General features: G+C 36.5%; 1 protein-coding gene across 3 annotated transcripts in view; it reads left to right on the top strand.

The window, feature by feature from the left end:
• GRB14 (growth factor receptor bound protein 14) overlaps positions 1-20,391 on the top strand; it is a 128,949-nt gene extending 108,558 nt beyond the window's left edge. For 2 of the 3 annotated variants that reach the window (XM_007965179.3, XM_007965181.3), the window contains 8 exons: positions 4,016-4,126; positions 4,318-4,413; positions 10,532-10,612; positions 15,694-15,810; positions 15,901-15,973; positions 16,089-16,176; positions 18,676-18,769; positions 20,021-20,391. In XM_007965179.3, coding sequence (XP_007963370.1) covers positions 4,016-4,126; positions 4,318-4,413; positions 10,532-10,612; positions 15,694-15,810; positions 15,901-15,973; positions 16,089-16,176; positions 18,676-18,769; positions 20,021-20,167 — 807 coding nt within the window. In that variant the 3' untranslated portion in view covers positions 20,168-20,391. The remainder of the gene's footprint in view (positions 1-4,015; positions 4,127-4,317; positions 4,414-10,531; positions 10,613-15,693; positions 15,811-15,900; positions 15,974-16,088; positions 16,177-18,675; positions 18,770-20,020) is intronic. The other variant, XM_038002005.2, reaches the window with a different exon arrangement.
• The last annotated feature ends 557 nt before the right edge of the window (positions 20,392-20,948 follow it).

Raw genomic sequence — 20,948 nt, 5'->3', positions numbered from 1 at the left:
AGGGCAGCAAGTTCCCCCAGTCCCTGGGTTGGTCTCAAGATGCCATCTGGGAGCCAGGGACTATAGCCAAAATCCTTGGAAATCAGCCAGGTGTGGTGGCTCACACCTGTAATCCCAGCACTTTGGGAGGCTGAGGTGGGTGGATTACCTGAGGTCAGGAGTTAGAGACCAGCCTGGCCAACATGGTGAATCCCCATCTCTACTAAAAATAAAAAATTAGCCAGGCATGGTGGCACAAGCCTGTAATCCCAGTTACTTGGGAGGCTGAGGCAGTAGAATCACTTAAACCTGGGAGGCGGAGGTTGCAGTGAGCCAAGATCACGCCATTGCCTTCCAGCCTGGGCAACAAGAGCAAAACTCTGTCTCAAAAAACAAAAACAAATAAACAAACAAACAAAAAGCCTTGGAAATCTACCTGTTCCATTCTATTGTGGCTTAGCTGGCACTCAAACCACGTGATGCAGTCCTTCCCACTCTTCCCCTCGCTTTTCACTGGCAGAGGAGCCTCACCCCATGGTCACTATTACTGCAAGTCCCCAGGGGGTACTGCTAGGGACTGCTGATGTTTATCTGAGGCCCAAGGGCTCTTCAGTCATCTTGTGGTGAATGCCACCAGGTCTGGGACTCACCCTTCATGGTAGTGGACTCCCCTCTGACTCAGAGCATGTCCAGAAATGTCATCCAAGAGCTGAGGCCCAGAACTGGGGAGCCCTCAGAACCATCCCGGTGCTCTACCTGTCTGTAGCCGAGCTGGAATCGAACATACAAGACAAAGCCTCCTTTACTTTTTCCTCTATTTTTCTCAAGCAGAAGGAATCTCTCACCATAGTCACCACAACTGGAAATGTGCTGGGTTTCACCTGAAGCCAGCATATCTTAGGATCTATCTTAGGGTCTCATCCAAGTCCCATGGATTACTACCTGGGTATCACTGCAGGTTATTCAGGGCCCAAGATCTCTTAGTCAGCAGGTGATAGATCCTGCCAGGACTAGGTTTTTCCCTTCAAGGCAGTGGGTTCCCTTCTGGCTCAGGGTGTGTCTAACAATGTCGTCTGGGAGCTACTTTCTGAATGGGGGCCTCACAACTCTGACTGGTACCCTGTCCTACTGTGGTTAAGCTGCTATCCAAGATGTAAGACAGAATCCTCTTTACTCTTCCCTCTCCTCTCAAGTGGAAGGAAGGGATCTCTTTTTGGAGCCACGAGCCGTGTTGCCTGGGGTTGTGGGAAGGGTAGTGCAAGGACTCCTGTAGCCACCCCAGCTGTTAGTCACTAGCTTGTGTGCCCTCCAAGTGCGTGGCTTCCAAGCCCAGCTCATCACTAGGACTTGCCTAGGAGTTGCAGTCCTTGCAGCCTAGACTGCCTTTCATGTCTATTTAGGGTCACAGAGTAGTTTAGTCCACAGTTGGGAGTCTTGCCAGAACTGGAATTCCAATTGCTGGGATGAGCAGTTCCCCTCAGGTTAGGGCTGGTCTAAATCCTCCCTCTATGGGTAGGTGTCAGCTGAGTTCAGTCCAGTTTTGCTTTCCACTGTGACAGGGCAGCACCGAGTTCAATGCAAAGTCTCACAGTTACTGAGCTCGCCCTCTCCCAAGTACACAGATTCTTTCTCCTGCTGAGGAACAGGAGAGGGGAGGTGCTGACAATTTAAGACAGTCTTTGCTACCTCCTTCAGTGCCTCTTTCAGTGATATGAAGGCCGCAGGGAGGACTGCAGGGGACTGCTGACGTTCACTTAGGGCCTAAGGGCTCTCCAGTCATCTTGGGTGAATGCACCAGGACTGAGCCTCAACCTTCATGGTAGTGGGCTCCCCTCTAAAACCAGGCTTATCTGATTTGGTTCTTAGGAAGGTGTTTTTTTCTTTTTTTTTTTTTTTTTGGTGTAGATGTTAAATTTGGTGTTCCTGCTGCGGGGAGGATAGATAGAGCCTTCTGTTCAGCCATCTTGCTCTCCCCCTCCTAATGTCATATATGGCATTTCTACCTGGCAAAGAGACCATTTCCTATCCTTTTCTCTGAGGAGGTCTTGATTGGTTCTAAATTTAGTTGACCACTGCTGCAAGCCTTAAAAATGTGGTCAGGGGCCGGGCGCGGTGGCTCAAGCCTGTAATCCCAGCACTTTGGGAGGCCGAGACGGGCGGATAATGAGGTCAGGAGATCGAGACCATCCTGGCTAACACGGTGAAACCCCGTCTCTACTAAAAAATACAAAAACTAGCCGGGCGAGGTGGCGGGCGCCTGTAGTCCCAGCTACTCGGGAGGCTGAGGCAGGAGAATGGCGTGAACCCGGGAGGCGGAGCTTGCAGTGAGCTGAGATCTGGCCACTGCACTCCAGCCCGGGCGACAGAGCGAGACTCCGTCTCAAAAAAAAAAAAAAAATGTGGTCAGGAATATATTTACAGAGAAATCTCTAAGTACCCTTCTCTCCACCTCCCCATGTCCGTACACATGGGGAGATGTACAAATGTACACATACTTATATTTTGCTAACCATGCCAATTTGACTTCATAGCCTTGTAGTGCCAGTAAGTCTTAGCATGTCTGCAGTGGTGGAACAAAAATCAATCAAGAGAAAAAACTCATCATAATCTTATTGCCTTCCAGTGTTTCTCGAGCTACCTTTTACTCTCCTTTGAATAACTGAACTATATTGACTTCTACAGCATCAGTGGACAGGGATGGTTTTATTCCATCTTTATAGATATCAAACATATTTACCAGCAAATTAGTTTCTATCAAGGAATAAGATTTTTAAAGCCATAGAAATAAGTGTACCTTTCTCCTTCCTCCTACCTTTTACCAAGGGTCCTATTCGGGGTCTTTTTAAAACAATTTTCTTTCCTATCTTATTCTCCAATGGTGTTAGAAACTACAGTCATTCATTAGATTAAAATACTTAAGAACACTAACGTTCAGAGCAACTCTTGGTCTCCCAGTTATCAGAGGTGGAGTAACATCGGTAAATGACAATGAAAGGTTCTTTTGGTTTTTGGATTTGAGTGGGGTTGCCTGTTTTGCTCAGTGTTCTTCTGTGGGGTGGTTTTTCTTTTTTCTTTTTTTTCACTGCTTCTCAAATTTTAGTGCTTATGAATCACCTGGGATCTTGTTAAAATGCAGATACTGATTCAGGAGGTCTGGGATGAGCCCTGAAAGTTTGCATTTCTAACAACCTCCCAGGTGATACTGATGCTGCTGGTCTGAGACCACACTACTAGCAGCAAGGTTTTAGAGAACAAATGCATTTTGGTCAGTTTTGATTATACATTCAACCTCAGAATTAAGCACTTCTCCAAGTTATTAACCTATCACAGAGTAATATGACCTAGTGATTTCCCATGACCAGTTTTAAATCTCATGGATTTCCCAGAGAAGAAATAGCTGTTCATGATTCCACTTTGTGTTGAAAATCAGAAACATTCCTTTGCCAGCTAATTTCCCTGAACTCATCTATCTGTGCAGACTTTCTTTCTCTCCTTTTGTAAAGTTAGAGATTTCTGCAGTCGCTGCTTCCTGTGGTGTGTTCCGCTGTACACAAATGTGAGGGATGACTGTGTGTGAATGAAGCAGGAATCATTGTCTTGTTCTCTTTTATCTTCTCTAATGGCTATGGAAGCTCAAACCAACCTTCTCTCCTTTGTTGAGCTACCATTATTTGAAAGCTGGATGAGGAATACATTTCCAAAAGCCAATCTTTGCTAACTTTTTTTCTCTCTTAGATTCCTTGAAATGGTGGTTAAAGAGAATCAGAAGTTTAAAACAGGACTTTATTTATATTATTGGAAGTTAAATTCTAAACAAAATTTTCACTTCTCAAATTAAATAAAATTGTATCCAGCTCCTGGTTAATTAAAGATATAGTAACTTAGATTTCTTTTTCTCCTTTTATTTTTGTGACATTATACTGAGCTTCTGTTGGTCATAAGTTTTGCCCAAGGTATCAATTATATAATATAAACAAACAAAAAAGATAATGCCAAAATATGTATCCATTTCAATACTTTTTTTTTTTTTTTTAAGGAACCGCGGCATTTGCAGTTTTTCAGCGAATTTGGCAATAGTGATATTTATGTGTCACTGGCAGGCAAAAAAAAGCATGGAGCACCGACTAACTATGGATTCTGCTTTAAGGTACAGGCTTAATATTTTGATAGATGAATAAAGCAAGCCTCAGCCTTTTAGGTAAGCTTGAGTTTCTTTTAATTTCTTTTGAAAAGAGACAGCTTTCTCTTATATATAGGAGAATTTTAGTGGCTTTTATTTCAACAGGTGTTACCTTCAAGATATGCATTAACGATAAACAATGTGCTGTGGCCTTCTAGCCTAACAAAGCGGGAGGGCCCCGAGACCTGAAAATGCTCTGTGCAGAAGAAGAGCAGAGTAGGACGTGCTGGGTGACTGCGATTAGATTGCTTAAGGTAATCTCGCTGGAGGCATGAATTTCTATTAAATGCTGTGAGTACCATAAAAGTTAGAAAATATCTGTAATTCAGAACATGAAGTCTCACTGGGTGGCTACATGAGAAAGAAGAAAAATAACCACCAAATGTGTATGTTTTTAAAATTCTAAATGATAAACATTTTGGAGTAGAATGGGATAACCTAATACATTTCTCTTTTGTGTGTGGAGTAAGTATTCCATTTCTAGAAATGTTGTGATTTTTACTTTTGTGAAGGTATTACATAGCCAGTATAATTAAATGAAATGTCTCCTATACAAGACTAAGTCTGCATTCTTAAAATGTTGCCAACAATCCAAGGTAAAGTGTATTTTAAAACATGCCCACCCTTGCGATATTTAAGGTAACTGTTTTGTGTTCGATTTGTGTTTTATGAATTGCTTTCTAGTTTAATAAGCATGACTCAAATTACTGTACAATTTTACTATGAATATATTTTTTAAACATCTACTCTTGTGCTAAGTGGAAATTACAACTTCCGTAAGCATAATTATTTGTTGCTGCTGAGCGATTTTGAAATGAGTAACAATATTCTAATGGTAGACGCTCATAGGAAATAAAAGCAGAACTGATTTCTTCCAGAATGTATAGAATGCACATTTATTTTCAAAAACTGTTTGCCAGTAAATTGAACAAAACTTAAAATGTATACTTATAACAATTATCAACTATTTCCTTTTAAAGATACTGATTTGGTAGTCACAGTTAGGGAGGAAATTACAAAATTTTGTTGTTGTTGTTGTTGTTGCTGAAAAGATACAATCCAAGCAATGTGCCTGTCCACATTAGTTAGTATTGCTGCTGCTGAAGCCAACAAAATACATAATTTATCGTTATTACTAAATTTTTGGTTTAAAATAAGAGCATTTAACATTTTCTAAGGTACTCTTTATGATTTATGCCTAGGCACTAATTTAATTTGCCAATATAATGATTATACATTTTACATGTGTATTATGTATATGTAATCCTTTTCTTACTATAGGAAGATTTAGATTATTAACAATGAGTGTACTAAAACTAGCTTTTCAATATAGTTAGAAATGAAAATCAGAGCAGCTGGAGCATTGTGAAGTCCTTAGGTTCCCCCATTTCACTTACCCTGAAGAAGGGGATGCAGTAAACTTTTCAATTGATTTGTAGTTTGTATATTTTCCAGGTGTACTTTTTTTCTTCTGCCTTTGCCATTTTTACCTCTTCTGCTCTCTGTTGACTTCTTCCTAGCATCCGACTTAAGAGAGATCAGGGTAAAGAAGGACAGAATAGTCATAATCAGAATTATTATCATACCAGGTTTAGAAGAAAGTTTTATTTTGTGTTCTTCCAATTTTTAAATTGAGGTAAAATTCACAAAATATAAAATTAATCCAACTATTGTTAATGTGAATAATTCATTGGCATTTAGTGCATTCAGTTCCAAAACATTTTAATCACCTCAAAAGCAAACTCCGTACCCATTAAGTATTACTCCCAGACCCTATCAATCACTAGTTTGCCTCTGTCTGTGTAGATTTACCTATTGTAGGTATTTCATATAAATGGAATCACACAGTATGTGACCTTCTGTTTCTGACTTTTACTTAGCATAATGTTTTGTGTTTCACCAACACTGAAGCATATGTTAATGCTTTATTCCTTTTTATGGCTGTGTACTATTCCATTGTATGTATAGCCCTCTATATCTATCTATATGTTGGATAAACACAGTCTATCCATTTTTTCACTGATGGATATTTAGGTTGTTTCTACCTTTGCCTATTGTGAATAGTGCTGCTATGAATATGTGTGTATGTATTTGTTTGAGTACAGGTTTTCAATTTTGGGGGAATACATGTAGTAATGAAATTGCTTATTATATGGTAATTCTATGTTTAGTTTTTTGAGAAATTGCCAAAATGTTTTTCCACAGTGGCTGAACCATTTTGCATTCCTACCAGTAATGCATGAGAGTTCCAATTTCTTCATATATTTGTCAATACTTGTTATTTACTTTTTCTGGTTCCTGTTCTTGTTAATTATGGTCATTCTAGTGGATGTGAAGTGATATTGGAAGAAAGTTTTAAAAAATGATTTAAATGAAGCTTTTTGTTTAACTGTGAAATTTACATTCTTTTGCTGTTTTGGCAGATAGCCACTATGTTTACTTCTTTATGAGAGGTTTGCTTGTTTTTCAAATATTCTGCTGTTAAAATCACCTGAGAAGCTTTCTGAATTTACATGTGGTCCCCGCCCCATCCTTAGGGATTCTGAATAAGAACTACTAACTTTGTCCTGCCGTCCAATTTTACAGATAAAGAGGCTGGTACTCTTTGGAAGGCTCTACTCCATCAAGAGTTATGGTAGAGAAAATTACCTTGTGTTTTTTGGTTTTCTCTGTTTTCAAAACTGGAAATCAGGCTAGGCTGCAAGGGGATGTTCTTTAACCTTGTTAACCCATCTTCCTCTCTTCCTCCCTTGGGCTTAAAGTTTGACACCCAACACAGAAGCAGGTGGTAAGCCTACTTCATTTAATTAACATTTCACTTAATCTGAGAAGCTATTGGTTTTTACCAGGATACATCACTATTTTTATTAGCATTAGAAGGAAAAAAAAATGATGCCAAGAAAATGATGACATGATGCTTTCATATCACTTATAATTTTTGTTTTATTTATTGAGATAGTTATGTTAGGTTTATTTAAACCTAGATTTTGTAATTTAATCACTTTTGTTTGCACACACTCAGGTATATATATATATACACACACACACACACAGAGACATAAATGTATTTTACACATATATATGCGTTAAGTATATACACACATAAATATAAAATAAAATATATAAGTAGAATGCATTAATTGAGGTATCTTTAAAACTTCTTCATATTCTAAGCCTGGCTTTTCTGAATCATTTTCATCTCAGAGTCACAGATACCTGTATTTTCCACAGGATATGGCATGGGGCTGTGTTCCACTAATATTGCGTGTATAAGGTTTGATGCTGGTGATTTCTTAATCCCACCAAAGGTATCAGGCAATGACAAATCACTAGGTCCATAGTGAATATAAGATGTTATAGATTATAGGATGCAGTTAAATTTGTAGATGTTAAATTTTGAAATGCACATCTAAAAATGGATGAAATACACTAAAAACTTTCTTTAATTCTTCCATTTCCATGATGCTTAGTTCCTGGAAGAACATTTCCTTCTCACTATTTTTTCTCATCTTACTGTTCTTAAGGCATCTTTCAATCACAGATTCCCAGTTGAAAGATGCTTCATTGTGTTGGTTTTCTACGACTGCTGTAACAAATTACCACCAGGGTAGTGACTTAAAGCAACATAAATTTATTGTTCTTTAGTTCAGAAGCCTGAAATGAGTCTTACTGGATTATATCAAGGTGTTGGCAGAGCTGCATTTCTTACTGAAGGCTCTAGAGGAGAATCCAGTTACCTTGTTTTTTGGCAGCCTTTAAAATCCGCCCAGACTTCTTGTCTGGGGGCCCTTTCAATGTCTTCAAAGCCAACACTGTCACACCAAGTATTTCTCACACTGCCATCTCCCTGGTTCTGCCTCTTCTGCCTCTCCCTTCCACTTATTAAGGCCCCTTGTGATTACACTGGGCCCACATGGATAATCCAGGATCATCACCCCACCTCAGAATCAGCTGATTAACAACCTTAATTCCCTTTTTCCATGTAGCTTAACATAGGCTCTGGAAATTAGGATGTGGACATCTTTGGGGGACCATTATTCCACCTACCACATCCGTGTTTCCTGTTCATTTCAATAATGGCGAAGCTTTTCCAGATGAGACTGAAGAGGGAGGAGGCATCTGTGAGGCCCCTTATGTGGAATCTATGAGAACCCAACAGGAAAGAGATGATATGATCTCTTTTACACTATAAAATATCCAGATCACAGGAATCCAGGGCTTACTCCAGGTCTCACAACACAGACACACCTGTGGCATTCTAATGGTGGAGTGAGTTGGCTTCCCTGGCAATTTCTTGTCAGCAGGGCTTCTCCTGTTGGATCCGCCTGGCTGGTGCAGCTGGGCTCGCCGGATGGTAGAAGTGTCTCTAACACGTACTTTGTTTTCTTTTGTTGTCTACTGTGTTATTTCCAGAGTTTACCATTGTACTTAGTGGGATGAACAAGGAGATATTATCTTGGCTGAACTGGGAGTGCCCTCTTTTTTCATCACACACCACTTGTTAGATACAACCTCTCACCAAGAATTTGGCCACTTGTTTTATTCTTATGTCCTTTTCTTTTATATGTACATTAAGTCTTCATATGGATCAGATGGAGACTCTCGTTTTCTCTTTGGATAAATTCTAATTACACATAGAATTATAGAATATCTGAGACTTAGACAATGGGAGATTTTCTTATGTGTAATGTGCTAGTTACATGTTGTCTCTTTTCCTTCCCTTTCAATTAGAACTCTGCTAGGTCCTCCCTAACATATTTTGGTCCCCTATCTGCCCCGCCATAGGATGGGGAAATGTTAAGGTGACCCCCGCCCTACCTCTTGTCCAGAGTTAAATGCCTACTAAAGACCTCCAGCAGCACAGAGGCAACTACCTAACACTGCAGGTACCAGGGACAATACATCTTTGAAGAAAACAGACTTATTAGTAGGTAACAGGCTTTTCAATGCAGATAAATAAAAGGTGGCCAAGCAGCATGTTTCTTGTGAAAATGCTGGTTTGAGGTTATTATATATTCTCCAAAATGAATTTGACTAGGAATTAAGCTCCTCTGCCTTCTTTTTAAAGCTATTGTAGGCTTAGAGTTGATTTGAAATAAATTTCATTAGGTCCCATTAATGTCAATCAAACCTTAAATTAAAAAATAATTTTTAGAAGTTGGGAAATAATTGGATAAGAAGTCAACACAGAGAATTTTAAATGAGTGTGGTTTTGCCTTCATGTTAAAAGCAAAATCTTGAAAACAGTGACTCCTCTAGACCCCCTCTGATTTTCTTTTTTTTTTTTTTCCTAATTACCAAATATATCCATTGTGCTAAAATTGCTTTTAAGGAAATAGTCTTTAGTAGAAAAACAGCTCTGTTGGAATGTTTAAATAGAATTTATCCTTCGGGTAAGATCTGCTTCCGTGGTGTCTATTTAATCTCTTTCATATAAAACCTAACTTTTAAGTTCATTATGGCTCTATGAAATGGACAGAATTGTAGAATATAGGGGGAAAAAGGCTGTTTATTCCATTGTTTTCTGTTTCTTTTCTTTTTTTTCTTTTCTTTTCTTTTCTTTTTTTTTCCCACAAAATGACTTAAACCTAAAGGAGGTTAGCTTCCAAATTCAGATGTGGAAAACTCCAGGACAAGTTTGGTCTTGGCAGTTGGCATTCTTACTGTTTTTCAAACTAATAATCCAGTTATAATCCAGACCTGTTTTCCAATTCTGTCCTGCCAGCTCAGTCCATACGATGCTGCCTCCTGAAAGTGAAGACACTGAAATTCTTATCTTCTGCCACTTATATTGTACCAAACCTTTTGTTTGAAATCAGCTTGATTCCCCATTATTTTGGTTTCCCTGAATTTGAAGTAAAACATTAATAATGGTATTAATAGTTTTGAGATGAGGATGCTATATTGTTGATAATTTTCAACATAGGGCCATGTTTATGGATTTACCAAAGAGGGAAAGTAAATCATTAGTTGTTCATCAGAGAGGTACAATAAATTTTTCACAGTGTTGCTTAGCATGCGTGTGAACTTTTTGGAATCTTTGTACCGGAAAGCACATCACCCTTCCCCTACCTACTCCAAATAGTTGTGGTACAATTTGGTGCTAAGAATAATGAGTAGAAATCTCAGCTCCAGAACTCTGTACAGGTGAACTGGACTTTAAGTTGTAGTTCTAAGTAAAAGACTTCAATTGTCTTTTAAAATATATTATTGCAGGGCACTAAAAGTTTATCTTTCAACATTTTAGTTGCTTTACTTGTTTGCTTTAATTCTTTTTATATTTATATTGTATAATTGATGAAAGTGTTGATTTTCATAAATTATTAGATTAGTACAAGTGGTGGGAATGTGTTTTATTTATTTATTCTGCAGTATGGCATGCAGCTGTACCAGAATTATATGCATCCATATCAAGGTAGAAGTGGCTGCAGTTCACAGAGCATATCACCTATGGTAAGGACCAAGTTCTTGAGCCTGTATTTTATTTTACATTTACATTATGTTCGTTTAAATTATACTACATAACAGTATTTTATAATAATTTACATTACTCTTTGTTGGTTAAGTAATTCTTTGGCACCATTCTGGTATAATGTTACATTGAATTTTTTATTCTTGGATTTTATTTGCTTGCCACCTATGTGATAAAATCATATCATTATACATAAAGTATTTAATAAAACATATAATAGTATATGTTAAAGTTTTAAATATTTGAAAGAATTATGTGTCTTTCTCTGTCATTACAAGATTTGAAGATCTTAAAAATATAATTTACAGAACATATTCTTTGGCATTTTAGCTTATGTTTTGTTAATTATTGGTTTTGATTGTGGTTTCATTTTTTTATTTTGATACTGATTCTGGGATTGTCACAATCTAGTGTAAAGATGCCAGTGATTTGGAATTTTAAAAGCTACAGTATACACATGTGAGCTCTTTTGCATTTTGGCTTTCTAACAGTAATTTTTTTAAGTTCCAGGTCCTTTAAAAGCAGACTGCTTTCCAGGAAACCCAAAAACCGCAAGCCAAAATATAGGTCGTGTGTTACATTAACTCTAGCACTGCTTTTCAGACTTATACTAAATGTAACTTGGATATTTATTTGCAGACACACACAGGCACATCTTTTTCCTTCTTTAGGATCTAATTTTAATTTTGTGTGCATTAACATAAGAAATGTATTTCTGAACTTAAGATTTATGTTCTGCTATTTTTGCTGCACTCCTTAAGATAGAGTATATTAGGAATTCAGATGTATGCACATGTGTTACAAATCAGTTAATGTGCATTTTTTAAAAATCTACATTTTCACTTAGGTTAAAAATATGCTCTTCATGGATGTGACCAGGGAAGGTGCATTTACGCCACGTGTAATATAGTAGATGAAATGCTCAGTTCTAGGAATGAAGCATGAAATAATGTTGATTATGAAACCTGATAGGCTATATAGAAAAAGAACCCCAATTTTGTAGTTGCATCGCTTTAAGTTATGGAAGAATAACTTTTCATCTTTGTGTGGTATTACTTTTAAGTTCTAAAATAAGAAACTAAGGAACACAGTGAAGTTTTATAAAAGCAATCATGTTAGGATGAATATTTTTACATTTTTTCAGCTTACTTTTATCTTTCATTTCATATGTATATAAGAATAATAATGAATTTTATTATATTAATCCTTTCCTAAACTCCTCCAAATTTCTTTTAGAGTCCAAAGTTATGGCCGGGCGCGGTGGCTCAAGCCTGTAATCCCAGCACTTTGGGAGGCCGAGATGGGTGGATCACGAGGTCAGGAGATCGAGACCATGCTGGCTAACACGGTGAAACCCCGTCTCTACTAAAAAATACAAAAAAATTAGCCGGGCGAGGTGGCGGGCACCTGTAGTCCCAGCTACTCGGGAGACTGAGGCAGGAGAATGGCGTGAACCCAGGAGGCGGAGCTTGCAGTGAGCTGAGATCCGGCCACTGCACTCCAGCCTGGGCGACAGAGCGAGACTCCGTCTCAAAAAAAAAAAAGAAGAAGAAAAAAAATAGAGTCCAAAGTTATTAGGATGAACGTGTTAATAGCAGCCAAATATTTGGAGGCAATTATTGTTTAGTGTCCTCTTAATCATAGGAAAAATCATAAGAAGTTCTTCCCATTCTCATCACCTTCAGCATACGTGTGTGGTATTACCCTTGCCTTTTTCCATTGAAAGTGATCCTGCTGTTGATCAAGATGTGGATAACAGTTTAATTAGTGTGACTTTCCTTGTTCAGTGCCAGGTAGAGGAAGAGATACTCCTTGAGTGAGTTTGGTTGGGAATAGTGGTTGTAGGATGCAGGTGCCTGTGTGGTAAAGACCTATCCTGTCTGGCAGTTATCATAGTCAGACACAGTAGTATGTGAGAATTACATCTTTAATATTATTAATTTACATGAAGGAAACTTAGAAGTTTTGGGAAGTAGTTGTGTTGACTTTGGTGTCTGTATAAAATCTCACTTTTCCAGATTATTTGGGAAGAATCAGGGACCTAAAAGATGCAAGTACTCTTTACCAGCCTTTGTTGCTTTTCATCCAGGCACTATTTTCAGCGATTAACACATAAGTTTTTAGTATACATTTTAGTATAAAACTTTAGTTATATTTTTAAAAGAACAATATTTTTTTCTTTCTTTTCCTAACGTTTCAGGTATACATTTTGAGAAAGGAAATGAGAAAAAAACTTCTCAAACCGTAATGAACGTCTTAGCTATATATAGCATGTAACGGCCACCCCATCAGCCTTTGAAGTGAGAATCAATCAGCAGCAGACATTTCAGGAAGCCAAATATGTTTGGTTCTTTTTAGGGAAAACAAAAGATTCATTTAAAGGAATATTTATCAATATTGTCCTGGCTAGAGTGAGGGGATGGAGGTTTGGGGAAGGCGAGTCTACTCAAGCTTTTTTTATTCTTCACTTTTGACCTGAGGATAAACATTCTAAACTGCAATTTCTTCACTGTATTTCCCACTCTATGGAACATAAAAGAACCCTACACCAGACATATCTGTTACTGCTTTTACCATAAGCTGCCTGTGTGACTTTGGTCAAGCCACTGGTATCCTGCAGTGTAAAATGAGGGTGATGGTTGTATAATCTAGAAACCATTGCATTTCTGATGTCTGTAGCTTTGTATAAAGCAAATGAGAGAATAATATCTGAAGAAACGTTGTGCCTTCTTGCTAATGGTGGCACTGTAAGTTTATCTAAATCCTTCAAATGGGATGATACTGGTTGTCACCTAGCCAAACTGCCTGAAAAACCATTTTATGTGCAGCCTCACTAAGAATGAGTAGATGTGATCTCAAAGTGCGGGCCGGATAATCCAGGTATACCCAGACCTATTTTTTTTTTCTTAAAAAGAAAGTCATGCCATTAAAATCATGGACCCTTTTTTAGGGCCTGCCCTGTTCATTTCCTAAGAAGGAAGAGCTAGAAAAGGGGACAAGTGTTGGAGAAATATAACCAACTCTGAATGTTATCAACATTGCTTTTCTATGTGAAAGAAACTGAGCTGAAAATGACCTTTTGAGTTTGTCAGACTCTGCTTTACTTCCATTTCTTTGTCCACCAATGATAAACTATTAATTTTTCATCCACTACCTGCCATTCAGTAGAAAACATTTGCTATAGTCCTGTGTTTTCCCTTAATCTAGTTAATGTAGCAAATGAAAATGTTCCTTATTTGTAGTGTCATCTTCTTATGTATGTCAAGTAAATAGGGAACACAGGATCTTGTTTTATTTCCTGGCCTGCTATACTAGAGGGAGAAAAATAAGACAACTGATTATGTTTATTTTTTTCTTAATATAATGGTATTTTTATGTTGCCAGGGAGTTGAGATTACAGAACCTACCTTGGCATGTAAAGGGAGAGATATTATAAGGATAAAGCTGTTATGATTGAGGAAACTTACTCTGCAGTTTGGGCAGGTGGATGCTTTTCATTAATGTCAGCAAAGCACAAGTATATCCGACTGGTCTGCAGACCTGCACAGAAGCTCACGGGGTGAGAAGGGCAAACTAAGGTGTGACAGCAAATAGAGATTACAGAGACAGCATCTGTGTGGAAAGAGCAGCTGTCAGTTAGAAAGGCTCCTGTAACAAATGAAAGATTGCATGCCAGATCTCTAGAAATACAGATGAACCATAATAAGATTGTAGGCCACTACAGCATAGTTTGAAGAGAAAATTACGAATGCTAATAAAGTGGAATATGTGATGCAGTGATAAAGGAGTCCTAACGTTTTTTGTGGATAAGGTTTTGTTTGAAGCCCACATTTGACTATAGTCTATGTAACCAAGCCAGGTATAGCAGAATCCACATGAAGAGAGATAAAATGTTTTTAAGCCAGGGGGCCCCAGATGCAGTCTGGCTAGTGGTTTACTATTATAACTCCACTTTGGGTTTTGCTCTTCTATTAATTAGTGGAAAATAACTGTTATTTTCCACGGGTGTTTTAAAATTTTTTTCTTTTGGAGAATTTTAATTCCTTCTTGATGTTGTATGCACTGAGTGGGATTCTTGACTAAGGATTTTGACAATGGTCTTTCTTAGGATTCATGACTTGTTGTGGGATGGCATACTTGTTAAAAGACGGTTGTAAAGTACAGCCCGAAAAAAACAGAAAAGAAAAATAAGATCCAGGTTTTGCATATTTTACTTTCAACTCAAAGAATATAAATACAAGAAGTAATTAGCAAAGACAATGACTTTATCACTTGTTTAAACTAAGTTTCTTTAAAGTTACCTTCTATGAGTTTTTATTCAGGCTATTTTTGCAGCCCGCATGTGGCCAAGTGTATTCTCACAAGATGAAAATGTGTTCATATGTTAACTCATGGAAATTTTAAGATTATGGAATTATCGGGATTATTCTTTCTCTACATTTTATTTTCTAAGATGAAAATTGATGTGATAAACTTTTAAAATACATATTCTAGTTTGCTCCATAATAAAACTCATTAAAAATATGAGTATTATTTCTCAAGAGATGTATGTCAATCTAAGTTATAACTTTTGTGTATCTTGAATCTTAAAAACTAGTTGCTTCATAAGTAGATAGATTTGACATTTAATTAATGACTGATGGATCTCAAAGCTTAATGGAGAGATCAATTCAGAAACAATGTATCTTTTTAACCATAGGAAGAGCTATTCCTTTCTAAATGGAAGTTTTCCCATTTTACTAGAGAATATGAAAAGATAAGTTTGTTTTAGAAGAAAGACATACTTAAAGCTTTTAATTTGTTTATTCAACTCTTCAGTTACCTTAATAAATTACCATTTAGCTTATTTAACAAAAATATTTTATAGCGCCATTGTATCTTGAATATGTATTTTCACTTTAAATTTTCTGCTAGCCACTTTGGGCACCGCCTTCTAGAATGGAAATGTACTGCCAGAAAAACACTGAGAGAAAAACACTGAAATTGACAAACACTTTGTATTTCTTTGAAAGATAACTTTCAAATAATATTTTCATGATTCAAATGTGTTTCTTTTTTCCAGAGAAGTATATCAGAGAATTCCCTGGTAGCAATGGACTTCTCAGGCCAGAAAAGCAGAGTTATAGAAAATCCCACTGAAGCCCTTTCAGTTGCAGTTGAAGAGGGACTCGCTTGGAGGGTACAAGTAGCTTCACGTTCTTCAAAATATTTATGATTTCAGTTTGTTTCACCTAAAAACTTGAGATCTGTTTTCCCCTTCCTTGCTCAGAAAAAAGGATGTTTACGCCTGGGAACTCACGGTAGCCCCACTGCCTCTTCACAGAGCTCTGCCACAAACATGGGTATGTCTGTTCATAGTCATTGCCACTGAGTAGACGGATAGACGCGGAATGGGCATGTAATGAGATTGCAGTCATCTCAGTCAAAGCTTTGCATTCATCCATCTTATTTCTCTAGCTATCCACCGGTCCCAGCCATGGTTTCACCACAAAATTTCTAGAGATGAGGCTCAGCGATTGATTATTCAGCAAGGACTTGTGGATGGGTAAGTTTGGTATTTTTAATTTTGAGTACTTGTGATTTGGATTTCTCCTATAAGCAGTAATTATTTATTCCACAGCCACAAAGAGTTCTTGATTTGGGCTTATCATAAAACAGAAGTGACATTGTTCTGTAAATGAGGTTGTCATTGTATTCTAACAGTGTCTATATTATACCTGGTACATAGTGTGTGCCTGGTGTTTTTATATAAATGAACAAATAACAGAATAGAATATCTTGTTCTTAACCCGTGATCACTAATATTACCCATTATGTGCTGATTCTAGCACCTCAGATATCAATTCATGGGGGAAAAATGAACTTGTTTTTAAGTGTCAATATTTTGATTTGAACATATAATTATGATTTCAAAGTATGGTTTATATTGTGAGATTATGTCACCTGTTGTATTTTTTTAGGCATGATGCAATGTGTGTTGAGTAAAAAACTGTTTCGTCTGTGTTTTGAACACTTTTTTTTTTTTCTGTTTACATCCCTATTGTCTTTTCTCTAAATTTTAACATCTTAAAGTAATATAAACCTGTGAAAAGAGTACCTTTCAACTGTTTCTCTTGTTGTCTTTTAGTGGGGTACCATGGAATTCAAAAGAGAAATATAAAATGTATTATGACAGGTTTATAATGTGAAGAATTTTGTTTTTCTCAAATTACTCGATATTTCAGACATTTTCTATAATACTGGCTGAATTCCCTTTCCAAATGCAGTACAAATGAGGGAGGTTGTATTGTGGTTTAGATGAGAAATGAAATCACTATCAGTTTAAACAAGTGGTGATGGGATCTTTTATCTTCAAAAGTTGATTTGAGATAATGGCAAGGTTTCAAGGTGATTTAATACTGAAATTTGGATAAAAATGCTTCTTCACATGGAAGATTATTAATAGCAAGTCAGCATTTCCCCAGACTGTAAATAAGATATTTTAATATGTTTCTTTGCATGGAGTGCAGTGTTTTTGGATATAAATTTGAACAATCAGTAGAATTACAATCTGATGAAACCAAGAAAATAAATGAGTCACAAAGAATTATTAAAATGTTTTGAAGGATTATAATTTTCTTTATTTCTGAGCCCAGTATTTATAAAGTGAATGAAATGATCATATAAAAATGATAATATTTTATTTTTAATATTTTTGGTATTCTTTTGGAGAGGTGTGATGGTGCCAAGTGATCCACTAGGTGGTAGTGGTGATCTACTTGAGAATGGGAAGAGAATTACAGCTTGATTTCCCAGTGAAACGCCCCTTTGTCCCATTTCCCAGTGATGTAATGTCGGAATCTCACACAGTGCAAATGAAATGGATAACCTCATCAGACATCTGTGATGCTTTAAATTTGGCTGCCTCTTGGCCCAGGCACAGTGAGATTCGTATTGGATTCACCAGTGGGGATCATTTACACAGTGTGTTTACCAACAATTAATACAAAACTGGTTTTGCATTGCACTGCCAGTAAATAAGAATCTACTTCTGGCAGCATTTTTCTCTTAGGCCATTAGAGGCCATGTCTTGTTTTTCTAGCCTGACATTATAGAGGCTTTTCTGCTGCATTCTTCAAGGTTAAAGTATGTGTTGATTGGATGGTTTTTTTTTTTTTTTTTTTTTTTTTTTTTGCTTAAAGCATTTTGCTTAAACATTTGATAAATTCAAGATTTTTTTAAAGCAATATATTCATTTCTTTCTTGCTATTGTGTATGTAACAGTTAAAACCAGAATCAAAAGAAAGGGTATCCAGTATAAAAGAGGGAGTTATTATAAAATAAAATTTCAGGCCAGGCATGGTGGCTCATGCCTGTAATCCCAGCACTCTGGGAGGCTGAGGCAGGTGGATCACTTGAGGTCTGGAGTTTGAAACCAGCCCAGCCAATATGGTGAAACCCTGTCTCTGCTAAAAATGCAAAAATTAGCTGGGCATGGTGGCATGTGCCTGTAGCCCCAGCTACCTGGGAGGCTGAGGTGGGAGAATTGCTTGAACCCAGGAGGCGGAGATTGCAGTGAGCCGAGAGCACTCCAGCCTGGGCGACAGAGTGAGAGACCCTGTTTCAAAAGAAAAAAAAAATTCATTCTAAATTCTTACCTTCTTTCAAAGCTTAACATGACCCAGAAGGTAAAATAACAATATGCAAATGCCTTAATCTTTAGGCAGAATAGTTACATGTGAATACCCAGTTTCCCAGTGCAAAGAGAATGTAGCACCAATTGTTGATGCAGACATATCAGTGTATTGTTTATTGTGATCAAACAATCTGACAAATGGGTTGTGTATTTAGCCTATTAAAATTACATTAGCACCAATGTCAGCTTTATAGTACAGATTGTGTTATACCACATTGATTGCCAAGTTGGATAATCCCACCCATTGAATACATAGTAAAGGAGTCCCCAGCTACATTTATGCATACACTTCTTGAATTTGTTAACACTGTAGTTCTATGAAATCCATGAGTAAATATAGAAACATTGAAATTCCTTCTCTCTCTTTAGAGTTTTCTTGGTACGGGATAGTCAGAGTAACCCCAAAACTTTCGTACTGTCAATGAGTCATGGACAAAAAATAAAGCACTTTCAAATTATACCAGTAAGTAATTTGTGATTTCACATTCGTATATTAGAAATGATATTAATGCATAAGCTTTTGATCTTAATGCATAAGCTTTTGGAAACTTTGGTTTTCTTTTGGTCTTTTTATTAAATATAATTTGGGAGCTTGTGCTTTGACTATAGTTAACTTTGGCAGAAATGATTTTATGAGCCTGCATTAATATAAGAAATACAGGAATTGTAAAAATTAAATTTTCCTTTTTCTATGAAATACGATTTAGCAATATTGTATAGACCCCATGCCACCTATTGTTAAAAGGGCACCAAAGCTGCTGTCTCCTGAATTCTACTAACAGCTCTTTAGAAAACATTACTTTAAAGCCCTTTCTCCTCTCTTTTCTCAAAATTTTTTGTTTTGTTTTTAATGCCTTTGGCTAGAAACAGAGATTCTATGGAACTGGTGAAGACTGAAAGCACTCTGAACACATTTTTAAAAGTTCTGTGATTGGGCTTCTCTGTGGCACACAACTTGCTTTGGGATTTCTGTTGCTTCTGCTGCTGTGTGTCTGTGTGGGTGTGCCTGTATGTATGTAATGTGTGTAGTATACTGGAACTGAATGGTGTGGAATGAAGATTCAGTCTTTTTGGAAAGGTATTCCATAATATTGCTAAATTACTAGTGCATCCTTTTGAATTGCCTCTTTTTTGAGTTATCCAAAGGCTATATAAAGTATCCTCCCTACTTCTTTTATTTTGTGATCAATGTCCCCAGCAAATACGAATTGTTTAGTACCAGAAGACTTCCCTGATTTTAAAAAAAGACAACTGACAAAATGACATTTCATTAGCCTAATATGTGATTGCTTCAGAATAAATCTACTAATAAAATTATGTAAATATTCATTTTTGTGGCTAAGTAGATAACATTTAGAAAAGTAAATTAATTTCTCTAAGTGGGAGCATTAAAATCTTCATTTACTTTTACTTGGAATATTGTAGATTTTTTGCATTGATTTAAAATAGTCATACTGTCTTTACTAACAGAATGTTGAGAGAATTAGAACTAGATGAAGTAGAGTAGCAATGCTTATCCAGGGATCAGCTGGTATTTCTTTTAAGTGCAAGTGATGTTACAAAAAACAAGTAGATATGCCATAACATTCTTTTCACTGTCTTTTAGTTTGAAAAACTTGGCAATTTTGGCATGTGGAGATAGTTTGCAATCGAATATCACTGTCCTTCTGTGTAATGTACCCTCTTTACTTATTTGTTGCTTTTCCTTTTGCAGGTAGAAGATGATGGTGAAATGTTCCACACACTGGATGATGGCCACACAAGATTTACAGATCTAATACAACTGGTGGAGTTCTATCAACTCAATAAGGGCGTTCTTCCTTGCAAGTTGAAACATTATTGTGCTAGGATTGCTCTCTAGCCAAACCAGAAGTGACTTATTAAACTATTGAAGAAAAAGGACTCAAGAAAAATAATAAAAGACCATAAATAAGGGTGAAAACGTTACCATGTGAAAAGAATGTATTTTACCTGCAAGTTACAAAAAAAATAGTTTGTGCATTGCAAATAAGCAAAGACTTGGATTGACTTTACATTCATCATTTAAAATTCATTAGTTAAAATTAAACCTTAGAAAAAAATTGACTTGGTGTGTTCTTGTGTGATTTTTACATTACTATAATATTTTCTTCAAATATGCATATTAAAACATCTATCTCCCTTATTTACTATATAGCAACATCAGAATTCTCAAACACAAAATATGAAATAAATTGGGGGTCAGAAATAATTATTTGTGCACTAAATTTCAATTATACTATTTTTTAATGTTAAGAAATATGATAATTTATCAATTAAAAGAAACTATCCACAACCTGTTAATGAAAGTAAAAGCTATTTTGAATTATATATTTTCTGGGTTTATGATCTTCTTAAAATGAAATCATATTTTGAGATAGTAGCTTTAAACCATTTTGAAATATGTTGATTTTTTTTCCAGGTAATTTAAAAATATTATTAAATAGTTCATTATAAAATTTATACTGGTATTGTACCCATTAGTGGCATATTGTTCATTGTATTTTCTTCCATTCATTTAATGATTGGCTAGTACTACTTGTTTTTAAAGCAGTAATTGAAATGTAGAAGAGATGTATGTAATTTGCACACACCTTCTCATGGTATATAATCTGTGACAATGT

The sequence above is a fragment of the Chlorocebus sabaeus genome, chromosome 10 (assembly GCF_047675955.1).
Source record: "Chlorocebus sabaeus isolate Y175 chromosome 10, mChlSab1.0.hap1, whole genome shotgun sequence".
In the NCBI taxonomy this organism is placed as follows: domain Eukaryota; kingdom Metazoa; phylum Chordata; class Mammalia; order Primates; family Cercopithecidae; genus Chlorocebus; species Chlorocebus sabaeus.
The sequence above is the reverse complement of the archived record's forward strand: the minus strand, read 5'-3'. Positions and strand labels throughout refer to the sequence as shown.